General features: G+C 32.6%; 1 protein-coding gene and 1 long non-coding RNA gene across 2 annotated transcripts; one reads left to right on the top strand and one right to left on the bottom strand.

The window, feature by feature from the left end:
* Positions 1-2,337: 2,337 nt before the first annotated feature.
* LOC105122687 (uncharacterized) lies at positions 2,338-6,644 on the top strand. Its single transcript, XM_011021946.1, has 3 exons — positions 2,338-2,948; positions 4,295-5,202; positions 5,753-6,644. The coding sequence occupies exons 1-3, from the start codon at positions 2,625-2,627 to the stop codon at positions 6,240-6,242; spliced, it is 1,722 nt and encodes a 573-aa protein (XP_011020248.1). The 5' UTR covers positions 2,338-2,624; the 3' UTR covers positions 6,243-6,644.
* A 4,287-nt stretch (positions 6,645-10,931) lies between these two features.
* LOC105122686 (uncharacterized) lies at positions 10,932-12,452 on the bottom strand. The gene is made up of 2 exons (XR_841734.1): positions 11,005-12,452; positions 10,932-10,968 (listed from the first exon to the last, which is right to left on the bottom strand). It is a non-coding gene; the product is annotated as an uncharacterized LOC105122686 (long non-coding RNA).
* Positions 12,453-15,157: the final 2,705 nt, after the last annotated feature.

Here is a 15,157-nt window from a genome sequence, read left to right as displayed (position 1 = left end):
ACAATTTTATATATTTATACTGTCTAACTATAATTTTAAAAAATATAATTAAAATAATTTATTTGTAATACTAGGTGGTGTATTGTAGATTATTTGATAGTAATCCAATATACTAGTCAACATTTGTATGAAAGTGAGTTAGAAAGACAACATGCTATCTAGATATTTTTTGAATCATTTATTAAATAAAAAATTTAATATAATTAGATTATTTTTATTTAATATTTAAAAAACTTATATTTTATCGGTTATGTGAACAACTTATTTAGGTGAAAGATTAATGATTGCTCCGGTTATTTACATTAGCAGGATGAATATATCCAGAATAATGGTTTTATTGATATTTTTTAGATAATTAGGCTATATTTTTAAGATTTAGTAATGAGATAGTTTAGTTATCAACAACATATTTCAATCGATATTAATATAAATAATGCTTTGTTTATGATAAATTATTAAAATAAAAATAATAATTACAATTGATTAAGCTATCATTATAATTTTTTCTTTATCAAATAATATTAAGATTTAAATTTAATACTCTTTTTTCTCTCATCAAAACTTAAAAAACTAAAATATTTCATTTTATATTGAAAAAATCCTTATACAAATTGATTACTCGATCGCAAAAATCAATTATAATAATTTCACAGAGTCAGCTTAATTTGAATTCAAAATTTAAAAGAGCTCACGTCAAGAATGCAAGAACTAACATTATAGTACTCTCATCATTAAATTAAAACAAAAAAGTAATTAATTATGATAATGTGCAAGCTTATAAAGAATATTATAAGGGAGAGGAGGCTTGATCCGACACAAACACAAAACCTAATAAAATCTAACGCCGCACACGTGTCACCTAAATATTTAGGCTTGGGTGACACATGCCTAACCTAGTCGACCCAAGCTCCAAATTTTGGATCTAGACGGCCTATCCCCGACAAAAAATCCAAGTGGGCCACAAATCACGATGCTCTCTCTGTCCGTCCTAAGAACCTCACAACTGGAAAGGACCCCAGTCACGGCTTTGGTCACATGTCACTCCCAGTATGTCACGTGTGCTGCTCATGCTCCTTCTTGATTCTTCACTCACGAGTTTTGTGCATCATGCGATACATTTTCAGATGAGATAATCAACATAGTGAAAATAAATAAGATATTTTTTTAAAATAATGAATTTTTTTATAAATAATTTTAAAGATATTTTCTTAAGTATTTTTTCTCAATTAAATACATTTTGTTATTTCTGTATTTTTATTATGATATATTAACCAAACATGATATCTAACTTTGAAATGTACCTTACTTTGTACTTCTTCTTAACCTTATTTTAGTTATATATATATATATATGTTTGGTAATATTGTGGATAGTATTTTTATTAGAAATATTTTTTATTTTAAATATATAAATTTTTTAAGGTTTTTATATTAATATATTAAAATAATTAAAAAAATTTAAAAATATTTTTTTTTCAAGTGAAATATTTTCAAGGATAAATATTTTTGAATGTTTGTTCACATGGTAAGCACATTTGCTTTTAGTTGTTTTGAATTGGAAACTCGAAGGAACGAAATTGTTTAAAAAATAATAATTCTTTAGAGTGTGCTAATTTGAAGAGAGGAATAATATTTACACTCTCTTGAATTATAATAATGACTTCAAAAATTTAAATGGTATATGCAATTGAATAATAATGTCGAATGATATTTTTATTGTTCCGTTTAAGAATAGATGATTTATTTAATAATTAATTACAAATAATTTTAATTTTGATATATAGAAATCAAATTGGCAAATGGAACTTACCATTTTATTTATATATTTTTTCGAGTTATTTCTACCCAAAATATTCAATTCAATAGAAAATATCCGGTGCTTCCAATGATTTTATCTTTCCATGCTTCAACTATTATAGTGGCCATTCAAAAAAACCTGAACTATTACAAAATAAAATAAAATATAATAAAATCATGGAAATAATTTTTTTGTGGTGGTATTACAAACTGCATGCTTTACCATTTAATTAATGCATACAGTGATCCTTAAGCTGTATATATCTTCTCGAAGCATTTCATGACACTTGATTAAGAAAATCTTTGGGAATACAGCTAAAATAATGTTTTTTTTTAAATATTTTTTTATATTTTTAAATTGTTTTGATTTGTTATGTTACTAATTGTTTTTAAAAAATAAAAAAATATTTTTTAATATAATTTTAAATAAAAACTATTTCAAACCATATCTATTATCAGACTTCTATACACTTAAATAAATATATCCATCAATCTAGTAGTTATCTTCAGATATATGTGCACGTGAATCTAACAACATCCTTAAGCCTACACTGCAGTTCATCGTGTTCTGTCCAAAAATGGCTACAGAGAAAACATAATAAAAAACGAAAAAGGAAATTCCAGTAGCTACGGAGGAAAGTCATGAACTAGTACAGCTCTTTGTCCAAATGTTAAGTCATTACATCAAACAAACTCACTCAAACCCCCCTTTACGACACTCTCTTGCCCTTCTCCCTCCACCCCCCTCCCCCACTCTCTGTCTCCGGACTTCATAAGCAAAACAGAGAATTAACCCACTACCCTATTCGGCCTCAACAGCAGCCAACCATGGTGAACCTGAAAGCTGGGACAAGGCCGCCATGGGTTGGACTTGGAGCAGCAGTTTGGGTGCAAATAGCATCAGGGAATGCTTACAACTTCCCTCTTTATTCCCATTCTTTAAAATCTGTTCTGGGATTTAACCAGCACCAGCTTACCATGCTTGGTGTTGCTAATGATGTTGGTGAGAATGTTGGACTCATTCCTGGTATTGCTTGCAACAAGTTCCCTCCTTGGGTGATTCTCTTGATTGGTGCTCTTGCTTGCTTCTTTGGTTATGGTGTTCTTTGGCTTGCTCTTAGCGGTAAAGTACAATCCTTGCCTTATTGGCTGGTGAGTTCTCTGAGCTATTGCTTATTTCTAATTTTTAGAAAGACCTTTTGTGAAAATAATTAACGCCCATTTTCTGTTTTCATTGAATTAATATTTTAGTGAATTATTTCCTGTGATCTTCTCTGACATATGATTGTGGGTTTCGGTTGAAGGTAGAGTGGTCAAATTGATGTGATTAATGTGAATTACACTGATCTTGGATTCGTATTGCAATGTTTTTTAATTTTTTTTAGATCAATGAGTGTAATGCTTTTACATTCTAAAGTTGTTTTGGAGAGAATTTTTGAGGAACTTAGTGGATATAACTTGGTAAATTTCCAACATTTGGCTTTTCCGGTTGGAAGCGGGAGGAAATGTTCATGAAGCTTGCAGGGGAAAACTTAAACGAGACTTAATTACAATTAAATGGACGATTAAAGAGAACTCCACTTAATCTAATACTATTATGCCGAATCAGGATGAATAGCCCGGTAAGCTTAGAGGGACAGTAAAGAAACTAAATGAAAAGAAATAACCAGGCACCATGAAAGGTACAACACCATTAAAATAAGCATACAGTGTGGGAGAAAGATAAAGTTTCAATTCTGCAATCATGTCTGGAAATACTAAAAGCACTTCTCGTCATTGATATATGGTTATTGGGTATAAATTATTAGCTGCATCATTAAGCAATAAACTTCATCTCAAGAAAGGTTAGAGAAGAATGTTTCAGGTGTAATCACGGATGCATAATGTTCAAGGAGGGGAAACCTTGAATTTGCATGGAAAAAATGCAAACAATGAATGACTATACATGCTTTTTTTGATTGAAAACAAGCATGTACGCCCAAACAAGGATTCCATTTCCTGCTGAAAGAGGATCATCAGGCTGTCCTCTTTTTATGGCTAATGTAAAAATGGTAAAAAATGAGTTCAATACTAGATTTGAACTCACAATCTGCTGCAACTCCACCCCCCGCACTTTTGTCATCTGAGTTCAAGATTGTCTACCTCTTGGTCTAGTAAAATCAGCTTCCATATTATTGCTCATGACATATATGATAACTACAGTGTTAAAGAATGGCAAATCACTGTTATGCTGCAGAAACTCACAAGTGTTTTTTGTTGTTGTGTGCATAGGAGTGAGATTTTCTGCAAATTTGGATATAGCTGCTGCTTCATGTGGTGTACTTTGTGATTTGTGGAAAATATCCTGTGCTCAGATACTTTAATGCATGTTTAATTTCTCAAATTCTTCATCATTTTTATTTGGTTGAGTGGCATATATGTTCTTGTGCTCATTCTTAAAAATTTTCCAACAGAAGGACTAAAGTCACATTTTTTGTTTTCACTTAACAATATTGCAGCTATGCCTTGCGCTCTGTGTTGCCACCAATAGTAGTGCTTGGTTGAGCACAGCTGTTCTTGTAACTAACATGAGAAACTTTCCTCTTAGTAGAGGCACTGTTGCTGGTATTCTTAAAGGTTACGGTGGAATCAGTGCTGCAGTATTTACTGAAATTTATAGTACTCTGCTCCGCAATTCCTCATCTAAGCTTCTGATGTTTCTTGCACTTGGAATTCCTGTTCTGTGTTTCATAGTCATGTATTTTGTAAGAGCTTGTACCCCTGCTTTAGGTGAAGACTCTTTAGAACATGCCCATTTTCTTTTCACTCAAGGAGCTCTTATTGTACTCGGCTTATATGTCCTAACAACCACCATATTGAATCACATATTTCATTTCAGTGATCCGGTATCTAATACCTTTCTTGTTATAATGGTTGTCCTTCTCATGGCTCCATTTGCAATACCCATAAAAATGACATTTCACCGCATGAGAGTCAGTAAACCGGAGATGCATCACCAGCCAGTTGAGACTCCAGACAGTGTGATACCAGAAGACAATGCAGACAAAACCGAGCCACTGCTGAAATCATCTTCATCAACAACAGCCCTTGGAAGTTTTCGGGAAAATGTTGAGGCATCTGAGGTGGCTATGCTTCTAGCTGAGGGTGAAGGGGCTGTGAAGAAGAAGAGGAGACCCAAAAGAGGGGAGGATTTCAGATTTACTGAAGCCCTGATAAAGGCTGATTTCTGGCTTCTTTTCTTTGTGTATTTTGTGGGTGTTGGATCTGGGGTAACAGTGCTCAATAATCTGGCCCAGATAGGAATTGCACAAGGCGTGCATGATACCACCATCTTGTTGTCGCTCTTCAGCTTTTGCAATTTTGTGGGGCGTCTTGGTGGGGGTATTGTGTCTGAACATTTTGTCAGGTTACTACACTCTTTCCTGCTTTGCTAATCATTAAGTTTTCTGCATTTTGATGCCTAATTGATCTACATGCTCTACATTTAAAAGGTTAAAAAAACCAAATCATCTAAACCATGCAAGTCTTGGCTTAGAGCCAGTGACTTTATAAACAAAATATATGACTCAGAAAAACCAAATCAAAGGGTGCCAGGATGATTTTCATTCTCAAATTGTGTCATGATGGGGCTTAGTTCTAGGAATAATACTGTCACTCCATCTATTGGTCATTGCAAGCATCCTCTGAGAATTAAGTGGCATCGGTTTTTCTTCTGTTATATGCTCCAGATATTGATGCTTGTAGACGGAGAAAACATATACACAATAATTATAGCTCATGTTCTGCCAAAATGTCATATGATGTTATGAGCTTTCGTCTTTGGCAAATCCTAAAATTTCTTTATCAGTCCATTGTAATTGTCTGACTGTTGCTTCCAAAAGACTACAGGTTGCACAGGCTACAATATTTTTGTGGTGTTGCATGACTTTGATGTGTTGGACATTTGTTCCTTGCAGATCAAAAACAATCCCTCGGACAATATGGATGACATGCACTCAAGTAACGATGATCATAACATACCTGTTGTTTGCTTCTGCAATTGATGGTATCCTTTACACTGCAACAGCATTACTTGGGATCTGCTATGGAGTTCAGTTCTCGATAATGATACCGACTGTCTCTGAGCTTTTCGGCTTGAAGCATTTTGGTTTATTTTACAACTTCATGTCACTAGGAAATCCTCTTGGTGCGTTCCTTTTCTCAGGTCTCCTGGCAGGCTATGTATATGATAATGAGGCAGCAAAGCAGCAGGTACCAAATTTGCTGTCCAATTCAAGCATCTCCTGCTCGGGTCCAAATTGCTTCAGGCTCACCTTCTTGGTTCTGGCTGGTGCCTGCGGTTTGGGCTCCATCTTGAGCATTATTCTAACTATGAGGATAAGGCCTGTCTATGAGATGCTTTATGCTGGGGGTTCTTTCAGGATTCCTCAAACTTCAAACCACTAAGCTGCTCGAAGTGTATTATGATAAGGGGAGGCCATGGGAAGCCATTCTCCTGAAGCATATGACATCGTAGATATTCCGGCTATGTAAATTCACTTTTTTTTTTCAATTTTGCACAATGCGTTGCAAGTTTGAGCGCCAACCCACGAAATCAACAGTCATCTAATTCATGTTAAACTAGTTATGATGATAAAGTTTTCCTTTCCATATGACAGCTAAAATGCAATTGAGGAGGATAGTTATCGATGATTGATATCCTGTTTTAACTAGAAGTATACCGAACAAGGTTCATGTATCCATTATTTTTGGTTTCCTTGAAAATGCACTTCTAAATTTCTTTGATGAATAACTTTGCATTAGTGTAATGTTTCAGCTCAATTATTTGAGTGGTTATTTTGAATTGGATAACTGTTGTTTTCGATCTATAATTTAGTTTAGATTGCATGCATTTTTATATAATTAAGTTCATCTTGATTGAAATAAAATCATAGCATACATATTAAATAGACATTAAAACTTGCAATGTATAGCAAAACAAATTTTTTTGTGTATTTTTGGGTAAACGTTATTGTATGAAAGGGAAGAAACTATATAGAGTGAGAACAGAGCAATATACTTAAAAAAGTATAAATGCTGGCTACCTATTATATTTGATGGAAAATAGTAAAAAAAAAGAAGCAAAAGCTAAATAAAAAAACTAAAAAAGAATAAAAGTTGATTGTGAAGATAAACAATAGATAAGTCAGTCAACTAGTTAATTATATATGAAGTTATGCTAAACAAAATCTCAAAATCAACAAAAGCTATAGAGGCACCAAATGGATTTAAGAGTAACTGGATATGAAACCTGATTTAAAGTCTATTAAACAGGACTAAACTAAATAAAAAATATCTTTGAAAACATCCTAATGAGATCTATAAATCTTATAAAAAACTTGATTATTTCTCTCACATTAGATGAAGTAAATTGAGGTAAAGAAGACTAGCCAAGTAAGTAAACGTGTAAAGTTTTTTTTTTCTTTCAAGTGCTTGTATGTCCATTAAAGTAGATGATGTCATGGTAAAAAAAGCCAACCCATAAGGGTCATATTCATGATAGCACCCTAAACTATAGCAGAGAAATAATACTAAAATAAATAAATGTTCATATGTTTCAACCTGTAACCTACAAATGATACATGTTGAAGATTTGATGATCCAAAAAGCATGTAGTCTATTTATGATATTAAAATAACACATAAAGGCAAACAATATGATAAAAAAAAGTCTTAGGATGAAACCTGAAAACCAAAAATGGTGTATAGAGTCTATGAGTTTAGAATCTCTAAGAACCTCCCATACTGAGCCAATAAAAAACCTTCCTCAATGAGTTACTTACAAAGATGTTCATGTGTTTCAACTTGAAATGACACTAAAAAAATAAATATTCATGTGTTTCAACTTGTAACCTACAAAGGATACATGTTGAAGATTTGATGATCCAAAAAGCATGTAGTCTATTCATAATATTAAGATAACACATACAAGCAAACAATATGATAAAAAAAAGTTTTAGGATGAAACCTGAAAACCAAAAATGGTGTATAGAGCCTATGGATCTAGAATCTCTAAGAACCTCCCACATTAAACCAATAAAGAACCTCCCCCAATAAGTTACCATTCTAGACATAATGGTTTGGTAAGACACTCATGGTTTAAAATTAATCGAGTCCTATATAGGCTGGAGCTCTAGACTACCCAATAAAAAAACCTAAGTATCCTTTTTAATAATGTCTGAGACCTTAGCATTCTATGACAACCTAGTATAAGCAAACACCCTAAACGACACTAGTCGCACAACCATTGCCCATCTAGTAACCAATAGTTTAACCATATAGAGGTAGTAGTTTCATTATCAATATTAAAGACGAACTTCCTTTTACAATAATCTTTGATGAGTAGAACCTTCATTCGTGACTAAGAAAACATTAAAGGAGGCATGACATGCCAGAAAGATCTGCCTTTGGGCAAAGTATTATAGACTCATCCTGGCCAAACTGATGATCTATCTGATAATAGTCGCTAGACATGCTTGAGAATAACTGCTTCATTCCAAGTTTGAGTCTTTTTTATTCTTAAGCCACCCTTTTTAAAAGATAACAAACATAAAATTGAGCCACTTTAGCCCTTGAGTGAGAGATATAACAACCTTTACAAAGAAAGACAACTAAAATATCCTTAATCCTTTTAATAATAGAGTAAGAGAGAATAAACACGGAGGACAAATAAACCTGGATAGAAAAAAGAAATGTTTTGGTTAGTTGAAGCCATCCAACATAAGTAAAAAAAAAAAAAAAACTAAGATCCACGGCTTAATCTTGGAAAGAATCCACTCTAGCAAAAACTTATAATCAGAGTGAGTTAGTTTAATATATATCAAGAGAACAATCACGTATCTTATTGGCAAAGAACCTAACTTGAAACCCAGAAGATCTTGTAAAGAGGTCCTAAGCTCATCATTGAATCCTGAAAAAAAGATTGGGCTCTTCTTTGAATTTATAACAAGACCAAACAACCCTATAAAATCATCCAAAACATTCCTCACAATCTTAACCGAGTTTTATTTGTTGACAATAGATCATAAGTTTATTAGTAAAGTACAAGTGAATAATGACATTTTGTTGGCACTGCTAATGATAAACCTTGAGTTTCATGAGGCATTTCTAAAAATACCTCCTAAATTCTCCATAGTCACGACACTCCTGCACTTGGGAGAAGACAACAATCTTTTAGTCGTGTCATTCTCCATAGTCGGGATAAATAAATAAGGGGATAAATAATTGCCCTATTGAAGAACCTTGAAAAATGTGAAGAAACCATGACTCTCTCCATTAAAAAAAATAAAATATTCTTGTATGAAAACAATTCCAACAACAACATTCTAACAACAAAATTGAACTGGAAAATTCAACAAAAAATAAGAAAAACAAATATAATGCAAAATATAAAAAAGAGAAAAAAAAATCTTACTTTAATTTTGTTGTGAGTAGAGTTAAACAAAGGGAAAAAAACAAATTCACACAATGTATTAATTAAAAAAAAGGAGTAAAACTAAGCAGAGAAAAAAGAAAGAAAAGAGAATGACTTACCTAGTAGGGATGAAAAAGGAAAAAAGAGAGGAGTTAAGAATAAGAGAAATTAAGAGAGAAAAGAAAGAAAAAGAGTGAAATGTGTTTGTTTTTTTTACAAAAGAGAAAGAGATAAGAAGAAGAAATGCTTGTCTTTTATAAAATTATAGAATTTAGTCTTTATTTGGGGTTTTTTTTTATTGAAGATTTTACCAATGACTAATTAAATATTAATATTTTTAACACTTTCTTTGGTATTTTTATTTGTAACATTTAATTGAAGATTTTCAGAGCCCCGCAAATATCATCGATGACTTTTTAATCTATTGGTAATTTCGTCTGCAATGAACAATAATTAGCAGTGTCATTGAGAAGTGAACAATTTTAAAGCTCTCCAGAAAATATCAATGGACTTAATCGGTTGGTGATTCCATATATAATAAATACAATGAATAGTATTATGGAGATGTAAACAATTTTAAATCTCTTTGAAATAAGCTAATGGACTTAATCTATTAGTATATTATTGGTATTTTATAGTATGTCGGTAGTTCCATCTGTATAAAACAATATATGTGGCCATATTGTTTCTATAGTACCTATTTATCCATCATGTAAATACTTAAAATCACAACAATGCACATAATATAATAATATCAGTTTTGTGTATAATAATAAAATTACAAAAAATTAAAAGTTTTCTTATCATGTAATAATAAATGCACATCATTATCATTATATTAAAAATAATTTCATTACACATTATCTTCTTCAATTTATTCTGTCATCGTTATCTCCATCGTAATTTTCTATATTAATTATGTATAATTATTGGTTCTTAAAATATCATTTAATTTCTTAATATTAATATTAACAGTAATAAAAATACCCTTGTTAACATGAAAATTTAAATTATATTTTAAATTTAGATATTAACAAATTATTTGATCAAATTAAAAAATATCATCTCCCACGATTACTAAGACGCTCTATTTCAAATTTTCATGCGCACATGAGAAGCCCATTAAAACCATAAAAGTCATTTGATTAAAGGATATTTTCACGGTTGACTTGACTCGACTCTGGTTGGGTCATTGATTTTCACTTGTCTTTTAAGTTTTGTGACTTCAATAATGATTTCCTCTGTCTAGATTTCGACTCTTTTTATTAGTTTAGTCGATAAAAATAAACCCTCCAATTTCTTAATTTTGTCTTATAAAACTGCATTATCAACCTTGAATATGCATAAATCCTTGTATAAATTTCTAAACTAGGCATGGTGTATTTATGGTGCCACTACCTTTTCTTTTGTTTGAGAAATAACCCTTAATTATTTGTAGTTCTTATAAGTAATTTAAGAAGGTTATTTTCTGATCTAATTAAAAAAAATATAAAACTAGTAATATAAGATCAAATCTCGATATTCCGATATTTTTTATTGTCATTCCAAGGCAAAGTGAAAAGTAGAAGGAACGTAACAGAGGGGGGCGAGACCCCTGTGTTGCCGACCATTGAATTAATGATCTTTCTGCTGGCACCATGCATGATGTAATGCTAAAACTTGGAAATTTCCTCGAAGAATCAATGGGACAATAAGCCAAATAAAGAAGACTTTATTATATGTGGAAAATCATGCGACGACGAAGACTTTATCATATGTGGAAAATCATGTGACGACGACGACGAATTCCATCCAAACCACAGGGTCGATAGCGTGGAATTGAATTCCAGTGCCATGGAAGTGGGCAGTTCAATACAATTCATGAACGAACACTAAACTTTTACATCGTAAAAGACAGCAGTTAATTAAATCGATCTGCTACTACAGCAACAACAATCATAAGGTATTATCACTCAGGCTTGCTATCTGTAAATGGAAGTACAAAAATAAAATAAAATACTGTATATTAAGCAAGACATGGAGCACTTCCTTTCTCTTCTCCTTGTTTGTTATCTTGTTTTTCCTCCCCGCAATATGGGCCCTTCCTAATATGAACACGCAACGTCGCTGGCTGTAGGGTACAGTGCTGCGCTCTTCTCCTATAAAGAGCAGCCCTTCAGTGCGCAAAGCCAGTGGTATACAATATAATTCATCAAGTATTTCAAATGGGTTAAACAGGTTCTCTGTAGTAGTGATAAAGCTGATATTCATGGTTTTATTACTAGGGTGGTGGTGTCATTTGTGTTTGGAGGATGAGAGAATTGCTCTATTGGAAATACCTTCCCAATTACAACTGCCGGCTTCTTTTCCCCAAGATTGCAGGTGTTCGCCGCCGTTTGGGTAGTTAGAGGAATTTTGGTTGTATACAAAGCTGGCTTTGTACAAGCTGCTCTTTATACTACAAGACGAATCAACACGCTCGATCTTTCTTTAACAAGGGGTTGGGAATTGGAAGATTTGTGCATAAGGGCGTCATGGGATTGGAAGGGGTAGTTAAAAGGAAATTTTTTTATTTCCAATGGAGCAATTCTCTCTTCCTCCAAACACAAATGACACCACCACCCTAGTAATAAAACCATGAAGATCAGCTTTATTACTGCTATGGAGAAGCTGCTTAACCCATTTGAATTGTATACCGCTGGCTTTGTACAAACTGCTCTTTATACTGCAAGACGAATCAACACACTCGATCTTATGATTGTTGTTGCTGTAGTAGCAATTAACTGTTGTCTTTTGCGATGAAAAAGTTGAGAAAGTAAATTGTATTAGACAGCCCACTTGTATGGCACTGGAATTCAATTCCACACTATCGAGCCTGTGGTTTGTATGGAATTGGTCGTCGTCATCACATGATTTTCATGTAATAAAGTCTTTTTTATTTGGCTTATTGTCCCATTGATTGTTCGAGGAAATTCCAGTTTTTGCTTTACATCAATATTAATTCAATGGCTGGTCCACACACGACTCTCGTCTCTCTGTTACGTTCCTTTTACTTTTCACCATGGTTTTTGAACCCTATCCAAGGTTGATCTGGAGCAAATCTTGGATTATGGGTCAGATGAAACTTCAGAAGGTTAGTTAATTTATCAAGAAATTCTCAAATCCTACCATTGTCAATTCTAACTCAGCAACATCGTCTTTTTATTTGTTAATAATATATTTAAATAAAAATCAAGATTCAAATTAATTTAAATAATATAGTTAAATGAGAATCAAGATTTCAATTAATTTAACTCTTTCTTTCATCCCCCCCCCCCCCCCCCCAAATCCTTCACCATTCTAATCCTTCTCAGCTATCATGTCTTCCTTCTTTGATATTGTTATCAATTAGCACAAGTGCAAATAATCATGCTCTTGGAGATATGAAAATTATCCTACAAATCAACAATTCCATTCATATAGGATTTTAATTTTTCTTGTTTCAAAACTCTTGTTCAAGATTTTAATGACAAAATTGATAAAAAAAAAAGAGTGTAGATTTGATATGCTAGTGACAAAATGTATAGGCAATTTTTATAATATATATGTTGGTTCTTTAAAAAAAAAAACCAATTATAATAAACTAGAAGGTGAAATCTCAATCCAGTTGTGCAGGCTAGAGGAATTGAGTTTGATTGATCTCTCCCATAATAATTTATATGGTCATATTCTTCCATGCCTAAAATCTAGCAGTAATTGGCAAAGGGAACTTGAAGCAATTTCAAATCCTTCTGGAATCGCTTCAGCTCCTGAATCGGTAATCCTATCCCCATGGAATACCCTTCTGTTCAGACATCTTTAGATTTTAAAACAAAGAGTATATGCTACTCCTTCAAGGGGATGATCTCACTTACCTCTCTGGTATAGATCACTCCTGCAATAATTTGATAGGCGTGATTCCTTTTCAACTTGGATACCTTAACAATATCGGGGTGTTGAATACGTTCTATAACAGTTTAACAGGTCCAATCTCACTGGCATTTTCAAACCTGAAGGAAATTGAAAGCATGGATCTTTCCTACAACAATTTGAATGGGGAAATTCCTCGTTAGCTACTTGACTTGCATTTTCTATCATTTTTTCAGTATAGCATACAATAACTTACCTGACAGAACTCCAGATATGATTCCACAATTCTTAACATTCAACGAGTCTAGCTACGAGGGAAATCCTTTGCTCTGTGGACCACCACTCCCCAAAAGTTGCGCTGAAGTAGTACCACCATCACCGTTGCTAAGGACTCAGACTGATGAAAAAGAAGACAATGGCTTCATAGAAATGGAGGCTTTCTATGTGATATTCTCAGTGTCATACATCATGGTCTTGTTGGTAATAGGTGCAGTTATGTATATAAACCCACGTTGGCAACGAGCATGGTTTTACTTCACTGGGGAGCGAATTAATAAATGCTATTACTTTCTGGTAGACAATCTACCCGTGTCAGCCAGGTTCAGAGGATTTCAGCCAGGTACAGGACCCAAAGGCGGACAAGACAACAATGGGTGATTTTTGTTGTGTGCTTTGGTGAACGTTGTAGGGCACAGTAGCAGCTTGCAGCTATAATTTGCAAGCAAAATAGAGTTGTGTACCTTTCCAATGGTGCAATTCTCTTGTGCAATTTGGAGATTCATGTTGCAGATGTGCGCAATTTTCAGACATGTGGGTGATTGACAAGCTGACATTCAGGGGACAATGTTAAATCTCCAGAATGTTTTGCCTCCGAGACTTATTTGCCAGTTGTTATTTTGAAATTTATGCTAGCTTATATCTCTTTCAATTTTTTTTTTTATTTTAATCGAAACAGAATAGATTCTATCTGCTTTTTGAATTCAAATTAAACACAATGCTACCTATATATACCAATGCAAGAATGTGTGCAATTCTCACCATTTTCCTGATTTTAAAATATATAGCTATTATACAATTATCTCTGCCACTAGATATATGGAGCTAGGAATGAAAGAAACGGCAGAGTTCATGATGGGACTGGCTCCAGAAGCTCAGGTCAAATCGTGAGAGATTCGAACCTGCTTTGAAACAGGGCTTTTGATGAGGGTGAGCCTGAGATCATAGATTAGGGAGAGGGAAGGGGGTGTGAAATCATCCACCATTCTTCTATCAATTTACTGAGATACCACCACCCGATTGTCCGCTAGGGATATAGAGACACAATCAGTCTTTTCTCCTTTATTTTTGGAGAAATTATTTTTTAATTTATTTTGTATTTATTTATCATTATAATAATTGATTAATAAAAAATATTTTTTAGTAAAAAATTTTAATTTAATTTTCAAAAAAATATTTTTCTAAAAAATTTGAACGAAAATACTTTCTAGAAGTTGTGAAAAATTTATAAATGTTATATTATTTGCTATTTATATCAAATTTAGTATTTAAACTTTTGATTGCCATATTTTTTTTTACATATTTTTTTTAAATTTTATCTCTTAAAATTTAATTTTTATATTAATTTTAGTTTTTATTTTTATAATTTTTTTTTACTTTTTTCCATTAATAAGTTATTTTCCAGTTTATTTTTTTATGATATAGCCAAATACTAAAAACTATTTTTCAATTTATTTCTTGTTACATTATAAAATATTAAAAAATAATTTATTTTTCTAAAATTTATTTATTTTTTAAAAAACATTACATCCTAACAAATAAATAAATCCTACACATCTTTTGACGCGACCCTGGAATGATATCTTCTACGCCTGAAATAAGCAAAAGGTCCAAAGAGGTGATGGGGCCAACTCTTTCTTTCGCTATATGGAGCAGGTATCAGGGATCAACTTCTCTTCTTCTAATCAACACTTTAAGATTTCAGATCTCCACTCTTATAAAGAAAGCTTGTTCTAAGTACTTTAAACATGATCTAGTCAGCAGGA

Source organism: Populus euphratica, unplaced genomic scaffold, assembly GCF_000495115.2.
Source record: "Populus euphratica unplaced genomic scaffold, PopEup_1.0 scaffold20.1, whole genome shotgun sequence".
Taxonomy (NCBI): domain Eukaryota; kingdom Viridiplantae; phylum Streptophyta; class Magnoliopsida; order Malpighiales; family Salicaceae; genus Populus; species Populus euphratica.
The sequence above is the reverse complement of the archived record's forward strand: the minus strand, read 5'-3'. Positions and strand labels throughout refer to the sequence as shown.